The sequence below is a fragment of the Artemia sp. Qi Xiang Cuo genome, chromosome 18, assembly GCF_049724085.1.
Source record: "Artemia sp. Qi Xiang Cuo chromosome 18, ASM4972408v1, whole genome shotgun sequence".
Lineage (NCBI taxonomy): Eukaryota > Metazoa > Arthropoda > Branchiopoda > Anostraca > Artemiidae > Artemia > Artemia sp. Qi Xiang Cuo.
In genome coordinates, this window is record NC_142811.1 from 34,627,704 (window position 1) to 34,648,181 (window position 20,478).

General features: G+C 35.3%; 1 protein-coding gene across 1 annotated transcript in view; it reads left to right on the plus strand.

Annotated features, from left to right (window-relative positions):
• Positions 1–20,478, plus strand: part of Col4a1 (Collagen type IV alpha 1) — a 241,450-nt gene that overhangs the window by 74,804 nt on the left and 146,168 nt on the right. Inside the window, exons 4-5 of the mRNA XM_089104421.1 lie at positions 14,864–14,998; positions 16,563–16,670. Coding sequence (XP_088960547.1) covers positions 14,864–14,998; positions 16,563–16,670 — 243 coding nt within the window. The remainder of the gene's footprint in view (positions 1–14,863; positions 14,999–16,562; positions 16,671–20,478) is intronic.

The window sequence follows — 20,478 nt, forward strand, 5'->3', positions numbered from 1 at the left end:
AGACATAGCACCAAAAGTGCCGTTTTTAGTGCTATTTGAAACTTGCAGATGGTGAAAATAATAGGAAGAACGTAAATATGAGCAATATTTTTTATATGAGCTATCAAAAATCTATCTAAGATGTTCTGGTAGCCCACTAGCCCCACGCCTCGAGAAACGGCATAAAAAGTGTATTTTTCGTGCCATATGGCACTTGCACACGGCGGAATCTATATAAACCATGTACATATGAGAAATAGCTTTTGCATGAGCTCTTAAGCATCTCTCTATGATATTCTAGTAACCCGCTTGGTCTGGAATAAAGAAGAAAAAACGACCGTTTTAACATTTTTTAACTTTAGTTACTATGCGCTGGGGTTCGGTCTTTACTAGGTTGCAGCTAATGCTTCAACCATGACAAAGAGTTTAATGCAAATTCTCCTCAAAAATTAGTTAACATTAAAATCTGTGAAATCTAATAGATGGTAGAAGTTTTAAAAACCTAGTAAATATAAGCAATAGCTTATAATTGAGCCATTAAACATCTATCAACGATGGTGTGGTAGCCCGATATTTTTTCAGTCGATTACGGTTGTGCGGACGATTTATTAAACTTACTAAGGGGCATGGGAGGTGTTTGTCCGGGAGGGGTCCTTGTGAACATCCAGTTCAGGGTTCTGGAATATAATTATCACAATTATACCTGTTTCGTAGCTCTGAGCTTTTCCACTTAAGAAGTGGCGCAAGTTTTTTTTCAGTGCTATTTCGCTACTTACGAATGTAAAATTGAAAAAAAAACACGTATATAAGAGCAATAGCTTTCAAATGAGTCATTAAACATCACTTTTATAAGTTCTGCTAGCCCAATAGCCCCACACTGTAAAAAAATCATTTCAACAAAAATTGTTTGTAATGTTTACCAACAAAAAAAAGGAATTTCAACAGCTAAAATTGAATATTGGAGGCCATTTTGGAATTCCATGGTCATTTTTGAATTTCTAATTTGTTGAGAAACAAAATGTTGAATTCCCATACCCGAATTGAATTTTCAATTTGTTGACAAAACGACATGTTGGATTTTAAGATCCTTATTGGATTTCCATCTTGTTTGCTGGATTTCTCGTTCTTTTATTGGATTTCCATCACTAGCGTTACTCAATTTCCTAGGTCTACAGTCTAATATCTTGTTCTCAGGATTCAGTTTCCCTTTCCTCTTTCTGAAGCATTAATAAATACCATAAAAAATTTCATTTATTTTAGAAAAACAGATAATTACAACAAAAAATTTCTCCTAGATAATATGACACCTCTTAACGGCTGCATTTTTTCATGGTGGAAATCAGTAAATCAGGGGCGTAGTAGCAGGCCGACAGAAGACACTTCAGTAAGAAATATCTTCCAATCAGGAAAACAGTGACACACGAACCTGAAATGAAGATGAAATCAAATCGAGGTACAAATAAAAAGAAAGGCTTCCGCCTATTTTATACCTCCAGAGCTGAATGGTTGCAATAATAATGCCACGAGTCCTGTTTTTTCGTGAATACCTTTGACCTTACTCATCAGATCCCATCAAATCTCTTGTTCGCCGCCTCATAAAATCTGTGTGTTACAAAATTGAAACCTTGTAAAATAAATCTTTTGCTTAGATGAAGTAAATCAAGATTGTTTTCAGCTTCACAACTTTGCTTATTCCTAATTTGTAAGGTTTTAAAGATATGCTAATAAATTTCCTAAATTCTGAAGAAGAAAAAACATTGATATGACTTAAAATTCTACTCAAATAACATGAATTGCATTTTTGGAACTAAACCTTGAGAAAAAGAAACTGATAACTGAAAACTAAGGTAAAATGTTGTTTTGTCAAAATTTCAATAAGTCATGTAGGCAAATTTAAGGAGCCTCTAGAGGGAGAAGGAGTGGAGGTAGGAACTTCAAAATACCTTCCCGGGACATACTATGGTACTTATGTACTATCTGGAACACACGCGCCATATTATATAGGGAAGATGTGGGTTTCTTTCAATAGAGAAATAGATTGTAAAGGGTGGTTTGTTATTGGGTTTACAATATTTATACTATTCTTTTTTGGGGTTTAGGGGAAAAAAGGTAACTAGGTTTGGTTAGGTATTTAATATATGCTATGCTTTAACCCCACCCCCTAATGTGCAAATATATAGCTGGAATTTGTTTCTAAACTATTATATTTTTATCCTATTTTGTTTTACTTCATTAGCATCAACCAAACTTCTTTTTTTGCGTGTGTTCCAGATAGTGCATAAGTACCCATACTTTAGCATGTAGACCCATCCGTGAAAGTTTCACTTCCTGACTTAACCCCTCTCCAAGATAGCCAAAAGTAGCTAAAGTAGAATTGGTACTGTTCTATTAGCTGTAAGCCACGCAAGATAAATGATAAAAGAAACTTGTCAAGCAGGTTCTTTCAACGGAGAATTGGATTGCAAACAGTGGTTTCGAATTGCGTTTACAATATTTAAACTTTGGTTTTTTGGGGTTTAGGGGGAAAAAGGGTACTTAGGTTAGGTTACATATTTAATATATGCTATGCTTTACCCCCCACCCCCTAATGTGCAAATATATAAACAAATTTGTTTTCTAAACTATTAAATTTTTATCCTATTTTGTTTTATTTAATTACAATTAAACAAACTTCACTTATTGCCTGGTTTAAAGCTAAAAGAACAGTACTGTAGAATTTTACCGAACTTTCTTTTATTTATAAAAATATACTATCTTAAACATTTTGGGAAAAATAAAGACACAAGCTATTTAATATTAATAAACTAAACTGAATACTTACCATCACAATCAGACTGTCTTCTCTCTCTGATCTGTCTGAATGCCCCCTAGGCAAAATCGTCGCTTCGTCGTTTAAAGGTATAAATCTAATTAAATTTACATTAAATCTACTTCTGCATTATACGTTTGTAGATAGTTGAAGGAGATGATTTTTTTTTTTGTCAAATTGATCTTAAATCATAACATTCGAAAACAAAATAAGAGACAAATTAGGTCTTGGGAGGAGGTTTAGTTGCCCTCCAATCTCTATGGTCTCTTAAAAAGGACACTAGAAAAAAAAAAAAAAATAGAAACGCATCCGTTATCAGTCTTCTGGCAAAAACATACAATTCCACATTTGTGCAGATAGGAGATCATAACCCCCACAATAACATTTTATGATGCGCTGAATCTGAAGGTCTGATTTACATTAAGATTTATTGACTTTTTGGGGGGCGGGGTGTGTTTCTCCCTTTTTCGAAAATCAGGCTCCCTGTTATCAAAATCTCTTAATCCATCAAAATCCTTTTTTCTTCTGAGGCTTGGAGCCTTTGGTGGGTAGATATTAAACGTAATGAAATTTATATATTTGCAATCTGCATAAAAACCCAATTCTTATCAATTGTTTTCAAAATTCCATTTTTGAGTTTCGGTTACATTTTAGCTGAGTCGCTCCTTAATTACAGTTTAACACTATGAACTGTTTGATTATATAATAGGCTAACGTCTTATTTTTTAATTAATCCTGTAGCAAACCGGAGTTTTTGAAGCATGATTCATGCTATTAAATTGTAGTATTTCCTAGTCCAGTTGAAATTTGCACCATTTTAGAAAATTCTCTTTTTAGGGAAGCTTTTGGTTCCTTTACGCGTACGTAAAGCACTGAAATACCCTTACAGGCGTCTTCTTTCCTTCGATATATTTGCTTACTTGGTCATTCAGCGTAAGCAGCAAATTTATGGCAAATTCAGGGAAGAATTTTTTTTTGAAACGCTTTTTGAGTCTCATAGCAAAAATCAAATACATCCCAAAAACATAAGTCGTTCCTACAATAGGATTACCGTTCTTAATTAGATAAAATTGAATTAAGAAAGCAATATATTTTCATCGTTAGTACTGTTAAGGTTAGGGTAGCATCTTAAGAAATTTTCTACGTACAGAAACTCACAAGAATATGCATTTAAAAAAGCGATTGTAAAAGTTAAAAGATGATTTTTGTACATAAATTTCTGGGTGTTCATTTGGCAGACTAGAAAGCTCAACTTATTTCAAAGTAAAAATATATTTCCTTATTCTTATAATTATCTTTTTATACTCAAAATTCAATTAGCATTCCCCTTTTTCTGCCATAATTCAAATATTTTAATTGAACTTATACTGAACATAATACTTTCAATGGTCCTATAGTCAAAATTAAAATGATAGTTAAGAAACTTCAAACTATTGTTGAAGTTCAAACCGTGTTGATTGATATAACCTATTTACAGTGAAAATTACATTTTTTTTTGCTGAAAAGCACATAAATCTTAATAATTTCAATAATTTGTTGGAATTCAATAACCAAGTCACAATTCCAACAGAAAAATTTGATTTTTTTTGTGGCTTGTTTGAATTCAATAAGCAAGTCACAATTCCAATAGAAAAATCGGATTTTTTTTTTTAACTTGTTTGAATTCGAGCAAAACATTTTGTTGGATATCAAATTTTTTTTACAGTGCAGCTTTTCTACTTGAGACACGACACCAAAAGTGCCGTTTTTAGTGCCATTTGAACTTGATGATAGTGGAATTTATATGAAAGACGTAGATATGTGCAATACCTTTTATATGAGCTATAAAAGATCTGTCAATGATGTTCTTGTAGCCTGCTAGTGCCACCCCTTGAGAAATAGCACAAAAGTGTCATTTTAGTGCCATATGACACATGCAGATGGCAAAATTTATAAAAAGCGCGTAGATATGAGAAATAGCTTTTGAATGAGCCATTAAGAATCTCTTTATGATGTTCTGGTAGCCCGCTAGACCTGTTGAAAAAAAGAGAAAAAAAAACAACAAAAAAAAAACGGGAGAAAGATCAGTGCTACCGATGAAAAAAATTGATTTTACTTGTTGTTCAGGGAGGGGGACTGTAACTTTTCTGTACAAGGTTTTGACCACGTTGATTTCAAAGGTACACTTTTCATTTTGATCTGACGCCATTTTCGAGGGGTTTGAGGCTTTTTTTCGAAATCACCATAACTTTTTTTTCGCAATAAACTTTAACTTTTAAGACGAACCGAAATAATAGTTAACGTTCCTGAGTCAGTGTCAGATGGAATTTTTTTTCACTAGGTAGTTTTTTTCAAAACACGTTTTTTAACTTTTGGTCTGCTTCGCACTGTACTTGTCTTTTTAGAAGTAAAAATTTTGTTTGTGGATTTCAGTAGGGCTTTCGAGATAAACACTCAAGGACATGTTTGTTCTATTCTTTGAAATTTTCTGCATTTGACTTTTGATTCTGGTTTGATTCCAGCCACTATATATTTGGACGCCTGAAAAGCCTTCGTTTCGTTGAATAACGAAACATTTCGTATCTTGTTAGGGTATAGCAAGGGATGCTAGCGCTTGGTTTGACTGCTACTTGTCTGAAAGGGTTATTTTTACTGAATTCTCTTTTCGTTCACCGTGCCAGGCTATAGGGCCAGTTCTGTTCTTAATTTATGTCAATGATCTTATTGTTGCGTTTATGAATCAAAACTCACAGTTTGCTGTCATTTATTTTACCCAAATTCTTTCCTGGTCCCCAAAAACATCTTTCCTAAATTTTCCGTACTTCTTCAATAGATGAGGGCATTAGTTGTTTCACTGACAACAGTACTATTGACACTGTTGTCAGAACGGAGCCTAAGATTCGTGTGAAATTATTATGTTTCAGAGAGTAATTCTACGGTCCGACGCTAATTGCCTGGCCCTAGATATTGCTAAGTCAAGCTTGCTGATTTTCTCCGAGTTTATTTCTCTTGAATTCCTCAGACTTGCTCTTAACTTTCTTAATTTTTTTTTTTTTTTTAAACAAAGTTTTTTTGAGGGAAGTAAAGAGCGAAGTTGAAACTTAAAACGAACAAAAATTGTTGCTTCACAGACTATCTAACATAGATCAATAAAACTAGTGCAAATAAACCAACTGATGATATTTCCCTATGTTTGTAGGATTATAGAAAACTAGCGCTTATAAAACTAGGACCTTTAATAAGGAACTGAACGAAGAAGCCGTGCAAGAATTAAAGGAAAAAATAAGTTTAGAGTAGAAAGAAAAATCAAAACATAGTGTAGTTTCTTTTTGTAACTTTTTAAGAAAAAGAAGAAACAGATCTTTAATTCTTTGTTTAAAAAAAATTAAATTTAGTTGCACTTAAGAAAGTAGCTCTAGGCGAGTAGCATTGACAAAAAGGTTAACTAAGCGGACAGGTTTGCATATCGACATGCTTGTTGAAAATTTTGCTAGCTCAACAGAAATGTGCATTTAGGCATAGGCAGTTATTTTACCTGTCTTTATATAGAAAAACCACTCGTTACTTAGAAATGAATCGAAATTTAAAAAAAAGATCATTTCTTGTTTAAGTACGATAAATTGTATTATAAACTAAGCTTGTTTTTATTTAAAACATTTTGGGAAGAATTACCTAATTTCTCCTACAGAACTGTTTTCATTTGTATTTCTTCCTCTTTGGATGCACAGTCTTACGTATGGAAATAATATTACGTTGGAATCGTCAAGTAAATAATTTGAATAAGTAAGTATAATAATAAGTAATCCTTCTTTTAATATACAACTTTTAGTAGTTCCAGAACCACATGCCTACACTTCTCCGACCACTAAATGGCAAGGGGTTGGGGTAAGGGGTGTAAGTTGTTACGGGCAGAGGGGAAACTGCCCCTCTCAGACCTCAGTTTTTACCCAGACCCCAGTTTGCCCACCCCCCCGGCTGAAATTTAGTTTCTCCAAAAATATTGTCAAAACTAAAATAAGCCTGCATAATTCAAGCTTCCACTGAAACAGGTCAGTTTTCTTTAGTACATATTTACCATTTTTATTACTATATAGCTCGTTTTTCGGTTATCTCTGTCATTTTCACTTGATATGCGAAAATTGGCTCCAACTTTGCCCCCCCCCCTCCCCACAGGATTTTGACAAAATTACGCCATTCTTTTTTGGTATGGATTTAGTGATATACTGAGAATGTTGTCGCAAACTATGAACCGGATAACCTCTATTCCGTTTTGAATCAAAATGCTTGACAAAATACCTTCCTGGGACATGCTTTAAAAAGTAGGTGCATCACATTTACAAAAACAGTGAAATTATCTGAAAATGATCATATAGAAGGGAAAAAACAATGATTGAAAAAGAAGAAGAAGCAGGAATCGAAAGCAAGACACTAATTTGAAGTCAAATGCTGTACTGACCGAACCACGCCTCTAATAATCTAATTTGATATATTGGTGTTTGTACCTCAATTGCGTGGCTTATTAAGGGGCTTGGAAATTACGGGAGGTGTTCATGCAAACCTCCAGTTGAGGGTTTTGGACCATAATTATTACAATAAAGATACAGTTTTATACTTCCAAGCTTTACCACTTAAGAAGTGACGCCAAAAGTATTGTTTTTTAGTCCTATATCACGCTTACAGATGGTAAAATTGATAAATACCACGTAGATATGAGCAATAGCTTTCAAAGGAGCCATTTAACGCCACTCTAAAAAGTTCTGGTAGGCCACTAGCCCTAGCTTTTCCACTTGAGACATGATAAAACGAAACAATAGCAAAAAAAGAGAAAAACGAGGATTATACAAGCCAGTGAAAACTATGGACTAAATACAAATATTTCGGTCAATATCTCCGCTTGACCATCCTCAGTGCAAGGTAATAACATTAAAATTACTAATAAAAATCCAAGGATACTATAAAAAAAATTTCAAACCTTAAAACAAAGCACAACTAAAATTTGAAGACCCTCTCCATGGAAGGGTGAAAGGGTAACTGAATGGAAAAATACAGTACTGAACGGGAATTCAATTTTTTAATTTATACAGAGCATGTTTAAAAGCTAAACGCTTTCCAGGTAAAACATCATCAAAGATTAGGTTAAGTTGCAAAACGTGATTTTTTTTAAATATTTACGTAAAAACGATAAGAATTGATTAGTTCATTATAAATGGGGCTTAAATAGGTTTCTCCCATGTCTCTATTGAGAGCAACCTTTCGGTGAATGTACTTTTTTATCTCAACTGCCTCCCTGAAAACTTGGATGAGACCTTTAACAGGGGCAATAATGGAGGTGATATCGAATAAAACGAAACGGTGCGGATTGTCATACACATGCTGAGCCAAGGCAGAATCAAAAGTCTCACGCGTTTGGCATAGCTCCATAGCTTTGTCGATTGAGGACCTGTGTTCCAACAATCTCTCCCCCAATTGCTGATGGGTTCTTCCAACATAGAAACAGCCTCAAGATCATGGAACTCTATTAACACCACTGCCCAAAATGGGGCTCGTTTTATCTTTACCGCTGTTAAGATAGCTCTGGACTTTATTAGAATTTTTGAAGGTGACATTTAAGTTGTTTTTTAAGAATTCTTTGTAATTTGTCACCTAATTTAGGAAAATAGGGCAAAACAGTAAAAACTTTCTTATCACCTACTAAAGGGATGATATCCGTTGGAGGTTGTGGAGATGATGAATCTTTTTCTGCCTTTTTTTGTCTTTTTTCCGATGATGGATTCCAGTAACTTGATGGGATATCCATTGCAAAACAAAATGTCCTTCAGATAATTTAATTCTGGGATTATATGAGCCTTTGAACAAATTCTTATGACTTGATCAACTAAAGATATGACTACTCCTCTTTTTACACAAGGAGAGTGGTTGGAAGAGAAATGCAAATACCTATCATTATGTGTAGGTTTTCTATAAATCGAATATTCAAGGCTGAGATATATGTTGAAGATTAAGACGTCTAAAAAAGGCAGTTTATGATTATCTTCCAGTTCCATGGTGAACTGAAGGTTGGAATCGAAGCTATTAAAATGAAGTAATAAAAGTGTTAAGTTCTATCTCTCCGTGATTCCATCATCGACAAACCGGCCCCAGAACTGGTGTTTCAGAGGAAAAGTATTCAAAGCGGAGGCCAAAAAAGGTGAAAGGCTCGTACCCATTGGGAGGCCATTATGCCTACACTTCTCCGACCACTAAATGGCAAGGGGTTGGGGTAAGGGGTGTAAGTTGTTACGGGCAGAGGGGAAACTGCCCCTCTCAGACCTCAGTTTTTACCCAGACCCCAGTTTGCCCCCCCCCCTGCTGAAATTTAGTTTCTCCAAAAATATTGTCAAAACTAAAATAAGCCTGCATAATTCAAGCTTCCACTGAAACAGGTCAGTTTTCTTTAGTACATATTTACCTTTTTTATTACTATATAGCTCGTTTTTCGGTTATCTCTGTCATTTTCACTTGATATGCGAAAATTGGCTCCAACTTTGCCCCCCCCCCTCCCCACAGGATTTTGACAAAATTACGCCATTCTTTTTTGGTATGGATTTAGTGATATACTAAGAATGTTGTCGCAAACTATGAACCGGATAACCTCTATTCCGTTTTGAATCAAAATGCTTGACAAAATACCTTCCTGGGACATGGTTTAAAAAGTAGGTGCATCACATTTACAAAAACAGTGAAATTATCTGAAAATGATCATATAGAAGGGAAAAAACAATGATTGAAAAAGAAGAAGAAGCAGGAATCGAAAGCAAGACACTAATTTGAAGTCAAATGCTGTACTGACCGAACCACGCCTCTAATAATCTAATTTGATATATTGGTGTTTGTACCTCAATTGCGTGGCTTATTAAGGGGGCTTGGAAATTACGGGAGGTGTTCATGCAAACCTCCAGTTGAGGGTTTTGGACCATAATTATTACAATAAAGATACAGTTTTATACTTCCAAGCTTTACCACTTAAGAAGTGACGCCAAAAGTATTGTTTTTAGTCCTATATCACGCTTACAGATGGTAAAATTGATAAATACCACGTAGATATGAGCAATAGCTTTCAAAGGAGCCATTTAACGCCACTCTAAAAAGTTCTGGTAGGCCACTAGCCCTAGCTTTTCCACTTGAGACATGATAAAACGAAACAATAGCAAAAAAAGAGAAAAACGAGGATTATACAAGCCAGTGAAAAATATGGACTAAAATGCAAATATTTCGGTCAAGACCTCCGCTTGACTGTCCTCAGTGCAAAGTAATAACAGTAAAATTACTAATAAAAATCCAAGGATACTATAAAAAAATTTCAAACCTTAAAACAAAGCACAACTAAATTTGAAGACCCTCTCCATGGAACGGTGAAAGGGTAACTGAATGAAAAAATACAGTACTGAATGGGAATTCAATTTTTTAATTTATACAGAGCATTTTTAAAAGCTAAACGCTTTCCTGGTAAAACATCATCACAGATTAGGTTAGGTTGCAAAATGTGATTTTTTAAAAATATTTAAGTAAAAACAATCAGAATTAATTAGTTCATTATAAATGGGGCTTAAATAGGTTTCTCCCGTGTCTCTATTGAGAGCAACCTTTCGGTGAATGTACTTTTTTATCTCAACTGCCTCCCTGAAAACTTGGATGAGACCTTTAACAGGGGCAATAATGGAGGTGATATCGAATAAAAAGAAATGGTGCGGATTGTCATACACATGCTGAGCCAAGGCAGAATCAAAAGTCTCACGCCTTTGGCATAGCTCCATAGCTTTGTCGATTGATGACCTGTGTTCCAACAATCTCTCCCCCAATTGCTGATGGGTTCTTCCTACATAGAAACAGCCGCAAGAACATGGAACCCTATAAACACCACTGCCCAAAATAGGGCTCGTTTTATCTTTACCGCTGTTAAAATAGTTCTTGATTTTATTAGAATTTTTGAAGGTGACATTTAATTTATGTTTTTTAAGAATTCTTTGTAATTTGTCACCTAATTTAGGAAAATAGGGCAAAACAGTAAAAACTTTCTTATCACCTACTAAAGGGATGATATCCGTTGGAGGTTGTTCAGATGATGAATCTTTTTCTGCCTTTTTTTGTCTTTTTTCCGATGATGGATTCCAGTAACTTGATGGGATATCCATTGCAAAACAAAATGTCCTTCAGATAATTTAATTCTGGGACTATATGAGCCTTTGAACAAATTCTTATGACTTGATCAACTAAAGATATGACTACTCCTCTTTTTACACAAGGAGGGTGGTTGGAAGAGAAATGCAAATACCTATCATTATGTGTAGGTTTTCTATAAATCGAATATTCAAGCCTGAGATATATGTTGAAGATTAAGACGTCTAAAAAAGGCAGTTTATGATTATCTTCCAGTTCCATGGTGAACTGAAGGTTGGAATCGAAGCTATTAAAATGAAGTAAAAAAGTGTTAAGTTCTATCTCTCCGTGATTCCATCATCGACAAACCGGCCCCAGAACCGGTGTTTCAGAGGAAAAGTATTCAAAGCGGAGGCCAAAAAAGGTGAAAGGCTCGTACCCATTGGGAGGCCATTTGTTTGGGTGAAAAATTGATTGTTGTACCGAAAATATAAGGAATATCTATTGCAAAGGCGAACAAGTCGCATAATGGTTTCAATTTCCAATGTTTTGTAATCCATCCGGTCAATATTATCTTCTAGTTTCTTTTGAAGAGCAAATTCACATTTTTTTATATCACATGATGTATACATTGAAATGGCATCAAAACTGGCCAAAATTGTGTCTTTTTTTATATCAAGGTTTTTTAATTTTTCCACAAGGTGTTCTGAATTTTTAATGTCAGAAGCTTGCGTCGACATAAGAGGACGAAAAATTGTGGATAACCATTTTCCCAGTCTGGAAGCTGGCGAACTATAAGAGGCCACAATTGGGTGCACAGGAACTCCATCTTTGTGAATTTTTGGGAGACCATAGAATTTAGGAGCGGAGCACCCTTTAGGGTAAAACATTTTGTAAATTTGTGGAGTAACGAGTCTTTCTTTTTGTAAAATTCCCTGCTCTTTTCGTACTTCACGGGTGAACTTGTCGGTGGGGTCTGACTCTATACGTTTATAAGTGTGAGTGTCGGACAAAATATCCGTAACTTTTTTGTTATATGAGACTTTATCAAGGATAACAATTTTATTCCCTTTGTCAGCCCTGGTGATAATGATGTCTGGGTCTTTTGTTAAATTTCCCAGAATTTGTGTTTCCCGAGTTTTTGAATTAGAGGAATAAGGAGTGAAGTCAAGAAGATTCCTAACATCCTCCCCTTGAAGTACATCTGGATTTTCCACAATACCTCTTGAGCCAAATATACCCGCCTCCACACTGGATACTATCTCTGAGAAATTTACTCGTGGATGAGGCAAGCAAAACTTCGGTCCCTTAGACAAGATATGGATTTCTTCCGGTGTAAGAACTTTCGAAGATAGGTTCTCAATGGCCGGGCCAGGACAGAATCAAGGAAGAAAACTTTCGAAATTTTTCGTATTGTAATTTTACAAACTTTTCTGATAAACGAGTTCTAGCCATAAAGAAGTCGTGACGGAAAGAAATTTGAGCTATTTTAGAAATCTGTTGAAAATCTGGTGACGAGAGGTTACACTGTAAAAAATGTCGAACATTACAGATCATGTTACTGATCTTTTTCTTCAACTATATGGCCATGTTCCAACGGCCTACAGGGCTAGTCCATGCCTTGTCTCTGATTATCAACATACCACTCCATCAGTCAGGTCGTACTTCTGCCCCTGACTCTGCCTCTCGTACTGCCCGGAATACTCTGCCTGGGTCAGCTAAAAAGTGGCACATGTTTAGTAGCTTCAGGAAAATTATGAAACATCTTTGATTTCCGGAATATTTTCTTTTTCTAATCTCCCTATGCTTTATATGTCTCAGGGTCAAGCTCGGAAGGTATATTTATATTGCTTTTTGAGCATAGCACTTTTCTGTGGCTTGGTTTTCAGCGGATAATGAGTGGTGGGTGGCCGTTTGTAATTTTATTTTCCTAGTATTTGTGTAATTCTTTTCTTTCTGCCTGCTTTCCAGGCCTTGAAGCCTTGCGGGGTATTATGGTGATGATAGCCATTGTTTAACTATAGCGTTGGAATAATTGTTGAACAGATTTATCTATCCATCTAAAGGTACATTGCTTGCCAAAGCTTTTTCAAATACTAAAAACTAAAAATTGTCAGGACCAGCAGGACTGTCGACACCGTACTTATCTGTGTAATTTGTTGGATCTCATTGCTTTTCCATTTGAAACAAGTGAAAAGAAAAATATAAAAATGTTGAAAAAATAAAGTTTCAACTTAGTTCTGTATTTTCAGAAGAAAAGTTTTATTTCTTTGCAATTAATTGTATAAATAGTGGAACGATAAGTGGTAAAACTTGAAAAACTGGGCTATTTTCATAGTATTATTCTTTTCGTTACTATTTTTAACAATGTTTGTAATCCTACCAAATTTTCCACTTTTTGAAACATTAGCAGTTGATTAGTTGTAATCACGTCAGTAGAAAATTGTATATATTGTTTTGGGAGGGAGGAGCCTGGTATGGTCACTAACGACAATAAAACAGAGCAACTGAGCTGTCCAAGATTATAGTTAAATTTAAAAAGAAATGCATTTTTTGCAGCCTTTAAAGCTCATGGGAAGCCTCCCCTAAGTTTGGTTATGTGTCCCTGTGCTTCTTGGCATCCTGTCTACGAGCCAAATTAAAATTTATAATTATTGTAGACTTTTAGAAATAGTGTCTTTAATTGTCTCATCGAAATTTTCCTATCTCGCAGCGGACGAATTAAGAATTCGTCTTCTTCCTTTTAAGTTTTAGGTTTATTTTGTCGCAAGAAAACAATTTATAATTTGAATCTTTAATAAGTTTGTCAAAATTACAATGACAGATCATTCTACGATCTCGTCAACGTTATCTCTTATGCGTCAGAAAACCTTAGGTTGTATACACAGATGTCATATTTCCCTCCTTCAATAAATAGAAAATCTAGAGCAGATCTCGGTCATGAATAGCAATTTCAGCACAGATGTTAGAACAAAGATGAGTTTCTTATTTGCGCCAGGGATTTACATGTTCTAAACAAAGAACTCTCCGAAGTTGTTTTTGTCGGTTTCTTTTACTTTCTCGCCTACCGGATTGAATAGAAACGCCGCTAACAGTGTTTGTATTTTATTCTGCTGTTTGAAGTACTGCATGAGCCTGAATTTGACTTTTTATACTTTGTCTGAAAGCTTAGAACAGCAAATCCATTCCATTTTTAAAACATTTCATATTATTTTAGATTTATTGAACTATGAAAATTGCAAAATGCATAAAAGACATTCATAAATCATAAAAGACACCATACAGGGCCATCCCAAGACTTTAAAGAGAGCTACAAAAGTTACAACTAGCAATAACACAGATAAACCTAAGTAAGTATGGAAAGTTCAGGTCATCTATTAGAATAAATCTGAATTTCTTAGTTACATCACAGGTCTATCAAGCACCATCAAGAGTCTAACAAAGAGAACTCACACACGTTTAATTATTAATATTGGCTCAGCCACTTTAAAGGAACCTTTTCAAGATAATTTTAATTAGTCCTTTCTTCTGTCCTTTCAACACGTTTGGACAGGAATGCATAAATTGTGTGCTTCAATTTCATTTTAAACATTTTTATTTAAAATACTGGATTTATTTTTTTTAATTATTATTATTATTACTTATATTTGAGTGATTGAAACAACAGCTTAAACTCATTTTAAGTACTCTATTTTCGCTTCAACATTGTTAGTGATGTATTATTTCAATTTGAATATATATATTTTAAGTGACATATTTTTTTTACACTAAATATATTGATAAACGATAAATAACTATAGGCCTAAAGGTTACAGTTCACAAAAATGACAGCACAACACTTCAAAGAGGGTGACACTTCAATTGCCAAATATATTTTGTATATAACCTACTCTAATTTAAATAAAGGGAGCTACTCTCAAATTGTTCGATTAGAAACTAACATAGTTGATTTTTTTCTAGGGCCCACCTGGTCCACCTGGACCAATAGGACTTCAAGGTCTACCAGGGATGGAAGGTCCCGAAGGTATAGAAGGACCTAAAGGTGACAAAGGAGAAACAGGAATGATGGGACCTCGTGGACCTAAAGGAGAAAGGGTAATTTCGTCTACTTAAATTTTCGAGGTGAATGCGTATATGGGCCAAAGGTCATATCTAAGGGGCTCGATACACAGACTCCCTTACATGCAAAATTGTGGCAGTTAATTGTCAATACAGACGTTTTTTTTTACCAAGTTTCAAGTACGGTATATAAATAATTATTTGGTAATCTTCATTTTTGCCTTTCTTACTTTTCCATCATTCTTTTAATTGAAAGAGTTCAACTGAGCCAATCTAAATATTTTTAACTATGAATCTGCAAAACAGCTTACTGTACACACTTAAGCTCATACAGCCTCGTTTTTCAAGCTTATCTTTGGATTATCCAAGCAAATTTTCTTCTTTGGGAGTTTATATTACGTTGAATTGGGATGAATTTAGTAATTGCTAAAAATTACTACTATAGAAGCAATTTGCTTGCTTCGCTTGAATATTTTGCTTTTCCAGTTTTATGTTTTGCTCATTCAGGGTTGTTTGTGACGAAAATAACCCTCATATACAACCCGATGGGTTTCCCTGGTTGTTATTGAAAGATCTTATATTGTTTTTGGGATTATATTTATCTTATATTATTTTCACGCGACATCACTCTTTTCAAATTAGACACATACGTCAGGGAAAGGACCAGAATCAGGCTCCAATAATTTCATGATTGCATTCATAATTGCAAATAATTTTCGTATAATGAGGCTTAAACTACTGTTGTGAAAAATATTCATCAAACCCCTTCAAAAACACGTCGCTCCGTTTTCCTTAGGAAAAATCCTGCAGGCTAATATCGCTGTTGTTAATAATAAACAAGAAAAAACAGCACCTAAAAAGAGTGATAACTTCATTATACTTAAAAAAAATTATCAAATTTTCTTTGAAGACTTAAACGGAAACAACATACGCAAATATTAAAGTTGAGAAAATTACCGCTCACGACTTTTCATTCACTGTAATTTTCTTCCTCCAACAATAGCCAGATAAAACAATAGATTGTGTAGAAGGTCTTAAAGTTTATCATCAAGTAACTGAGACAGTCTTTAAATTACACCACATATTCTTTTTATATTCCATGAAAATTTAGTGTTCAGCAATCCTTCTGTACCTAATGTATTATTGAATGATCTTGACATGAAAAAATGAGTGGGTAAAGGTATTAATAGAATTATTCCACTGAATTTCATGATGGTCATGCCTATTACGTATTCTGGTATATGGCACCAGAAAAGGTGTGGGACATGCCAGAGACTTGCTCGTTCGCAAGGGAGACCAAAAACTTATACATATAAATATACTGGAATATTAAAAAATCCTGAACCATTCTAGTTAAAACAACTCTGTTTCCAAACCTCTAATTCTTAAAAAAAAAAAAAAAAATTCTACAGACCAGTCCCCTTCAAAAAGCTTTCTGTGAGTAGCCATGTAACTTAGAGTCGTTTCATTTCTAAAAAACCTTTCTTAAAAACTAGGCGAAAAATTTGATATTATCATTACAATCCTAACGTGTACAAAGGAGACAGCAAAGTAAAATTACTTACAGTCAATGCAAAGAATACAATTGTTTCTTTTTTAGGGAAAAATGGGCATGCCTGGATTCCCTGGTATCAATGGAATTCCAGGAATTCCTGGACCTATGGGACCTCCGGGAATCCCTGGTCTTGATGGATGCAATGGAACTGACGTAAGTAGTCCCATTTTAATATTAATCAAATTTTCGCAGAATTATAAGCAAAAAGTGCTGTTGAATCGCAAACATGTCCTGCTCATACATTGGTTTTCATGACGAAAATTCAGAAACTGCAATTTGAATTGTCTAGCAATCCAATCTGCTTTAGATTACGTTATTTTGTGAAGCTCCAAGAGGTGAAGCTCCAAGACAGGGATACAATTTGTAAGATAGAATGAAGAAATTACACAATAAGAAAGGTGCTATGCCTTTCATATCTCTAATCGTGCTATACTGTAACCTCCGCCTAAAGCTTTAGTTATGATCTTTCCAAAAACTTCCCATCGTTTAATAAAAGGACTTGGTTTTACGAGTATTTTACTGAAAATGAATATATATGTTTTGGCTGCCTATAATGCAAAATCCAATATGTTTAATTTGTTGGCGTGATCATTAGAATAATTGAATGCGTGACAGTTATTTGTAAATAATCTTAGAACATGTTATAAGTATCGAATTTAAACCTGACGCCCATTCAAGGCACCAAGTTTAACCAATATATCTAGGGATCTCACCCCTAACCTTACAAGCATCCCTAACCGTTTGATATATAGAAGCAGTTAACGCTAATGCTCAACTGATCGTGTTATCAAATGTGTCAAGTTATAAATATTTTAAAGAGAAAACTCAAATTTCTGTATGACACTGTTCTTTTTTTACAATTGCACGTGCCAGACTCTATCCATAAATCAATAAATCCCCTTATCAAAAGTTTTACTCTATAATTATATTTCACAATTTTTATCACTGTATGCAAACATACCAGAGCCTAATTGTCACTATAAAAACCAGACGATAAGTTAAAATAAATACAGACAGAATTTAAACAAATTTTCTATAATGTTTTAGAGGTAATTACTCAGCGAGAAAATTGATTACATACATACAAAAATACATATAATTTTGTCGCTGTATGCAAACATACCAGAGCCTAATTGTCACTATAATAACCAGACGATAAGTTAAAATAAATACAGACAGAATCTTCAGCAAACCAGAGCCAGCAGCTCTCCCACTTTCTACCAAACTTTCGAAATCTGCCAATGGGGTCGAGGTCGTTTTTGGCAGTTGTCCCGATTCTTAAATTGACCGCCAGGTCGCGTGCGCCAATCTGGCAACGGGGCAGCTAGAAGCACTTGCTTTTTGGTGTGGTCAATGAGCCTTATAAGGACATGACCAAGTCAACGCAGTCTTCTCTATTTGACCGACGTGGTGGTAGCTTTAATGCTACAGTAGTGGTGCCGCACATAAGTATTTGATATATTATTAAAGCATTGAATCCTAAAGATTTTTCGTAAATAGCGGTGGTTAAAGACTTCCAAATTATGGAGAGGAAGCGCCTTCAGTGGCCAAGTTTCGACTGCATAGAAGAGAATAGATCTAAAAGCCGCTTTATAGACAGAAATTTTGTCTTCATGCTGATCTCCCGCCGGATCCACAAATGGCGGCAGAGTTGTGAGAAGATAGCTTGTGCTTTGTTGATTCTATTCTGTACGTCAAGGTCACAGCCTCCACGAGTGTCTATTATTGAGCCAAGATAGGTGAAGCTGTCGACTTTTTCCAATTCTTGTCCGTAAAGCACAAGCTGATAATCCGACTGTATGTTTAGGTCCATGACTTTAGTTTTGGCCGTGTTGATTTTCATACCCTGAGTAGCTGAGAGAATTTCATTCAGAGCAATTTCATTTAGTAGTTTCCAGTTGCTGGATCAGCAGCAAGAGCGTTGATGTCATCCGCGTAGTCCAGGTCAGACACGTTAATGCCCAATCCCATAACAACATCATCAAAACTCGAGAGTGCACTCTCTAGAATCCATTCCATACAGTAGTTAAACAAAACAGGGGACAATATGCACCCCTGTTTTACACCCCTTTCAACATTGAAGGGCTCAGTTTCTTCGCCCAGCACTCTTACTGTCGATTTGCAATGCTCGTAGCAACCTTCAACAGCTCTATGAATTCAACCGGCATACCATCTTCCAACATGATTCGCCAAAGGTTTTCGCGAGGTACAGAGTCGAAATCCTATGAGCAGGGGGGTAGCATTGGCGGATAGGGACAGAATCCTCCGAGACAGATAGAAAGAACCGCCCAGGAAAAATTTAGAATATTCAGAACTAAAGATGCACGCTTCAAGGAATTTGAGAAATAATGCCAGGCAAAAACCTTCAGACTCTTCTCTTCAAAATATTAGGCCTCTGTTCATCTACATATATATTTGGATTTTAACTCTTTATAGGTAGCTTTTGGAACAGATAAATTTTATCCCCTTAAGTAAAACTAACAAACAAAAAGACATACCATATTTTAAAAGACATGGCGTCTTTCAACTGTTCATAAAGCGAAATACATCTTTTAGTTGTTTTGAATAACCATATAAGCCCTGGTTAGCTAATATCTCAAGTTGTCTCTAACTATTGAGTTCCAAAAAAGAGTAGAATAGTACTAGCATACCATTATGAATGAAAATATAAATAAACTTGAAGCTATAGGGTGTCTGTCTAACTAAGAATTAAATACTGTCAAGACAAAGGGGCTAACTACTTGAATTTTGGGCATACTACAGAAAATTTAATAATGAGATGATAGTCAGTTTTTAATCTGACGATGTTTTATGACTCACAGCTCTTTACCAGAGGCTCAGGAGTTTTTTTTCCTGTCTAAGACCTAATTTAAGAATTTGAACTGAAGAATAATCCTTCCTGACACCTAATAAGTGATGTATTCGTAATCATTCACATTACATTTCAGTGATTTTCATTTTCTCTCTCGTTGAACATCGGGGAGCCTTAATGCAGTATCCCATGCCCAAGGAATATCGTCTCAGCTAAAGTTACATTTTGAACCCATTACCATGGCCGTACGTAGCTTCTTCTCTAGGGGGGGGGGGTGGCAGCCGATTCTGTGATGAAGGGCGGGGAGCTTAAGTTATATTGACAGTTCACAAAACCTTACATTGCCAGCAAGTTCTATCATACCTATGAAATCTTTTCTAATAACTAATTACCGCAAATCATAAATCATCAAGAAGCTTCAGCATTAATCTTCTTGGATTAGAGCTAAATATTTCCAAGACATTATGGATAATTGCTTCTTGTTTGACTTTGATTCTATCATTCCAGCTGTTTGTTTCTAGCTTTTTCAACCATCTACCTTATATCAACAGCTTTTTTAGCCATCTACCTTTTTTCAACTGCTTTTTCAAGCACCTGCTTTTCAGCCATATCTAGTGTAAATTTTAAGTTCTAGTGGGACAGCTGCACCCCCCCCCCCCCCCACCCCTGCCTCCCTTCCGTATGCCCATGCCTATTACGTTTTTCATTTCCGAAACGCCAAGGAGTCTTTCCACAACGGTATTTCAGTGAGTAAGTCTAAAAGTATACCGACTCGCTTGAAGAAGACTATCGATTTTTGCCATTCCACTTTACGTCTTGATGGACGCCATCTAGTTCAAAAATAGGGTTTCTGCCACCAATCAAACTATCGTCTAGACGAAGCAATCTTTTTCCACCAGTTCAAAACCCCACGAGCGGTGCTCGAACTCTTGACAAAAGAAATTGTGGTGGGACCCCGCCATCCAACAAGACTTTTGTGTCTATATCATCCATAAAGTTGTAAGTGTCATGACCAAATGGAAATTGGTTGACTAGCTAAGACACTGCTTCAACAGAAACATTTAGTGACGATCTCCTTGATACTTGGATGATTCTCTGAACTTCAATTTTTTTTTCCTTGCAAGGAGAATAGACGGGCAGTCGTTTCTT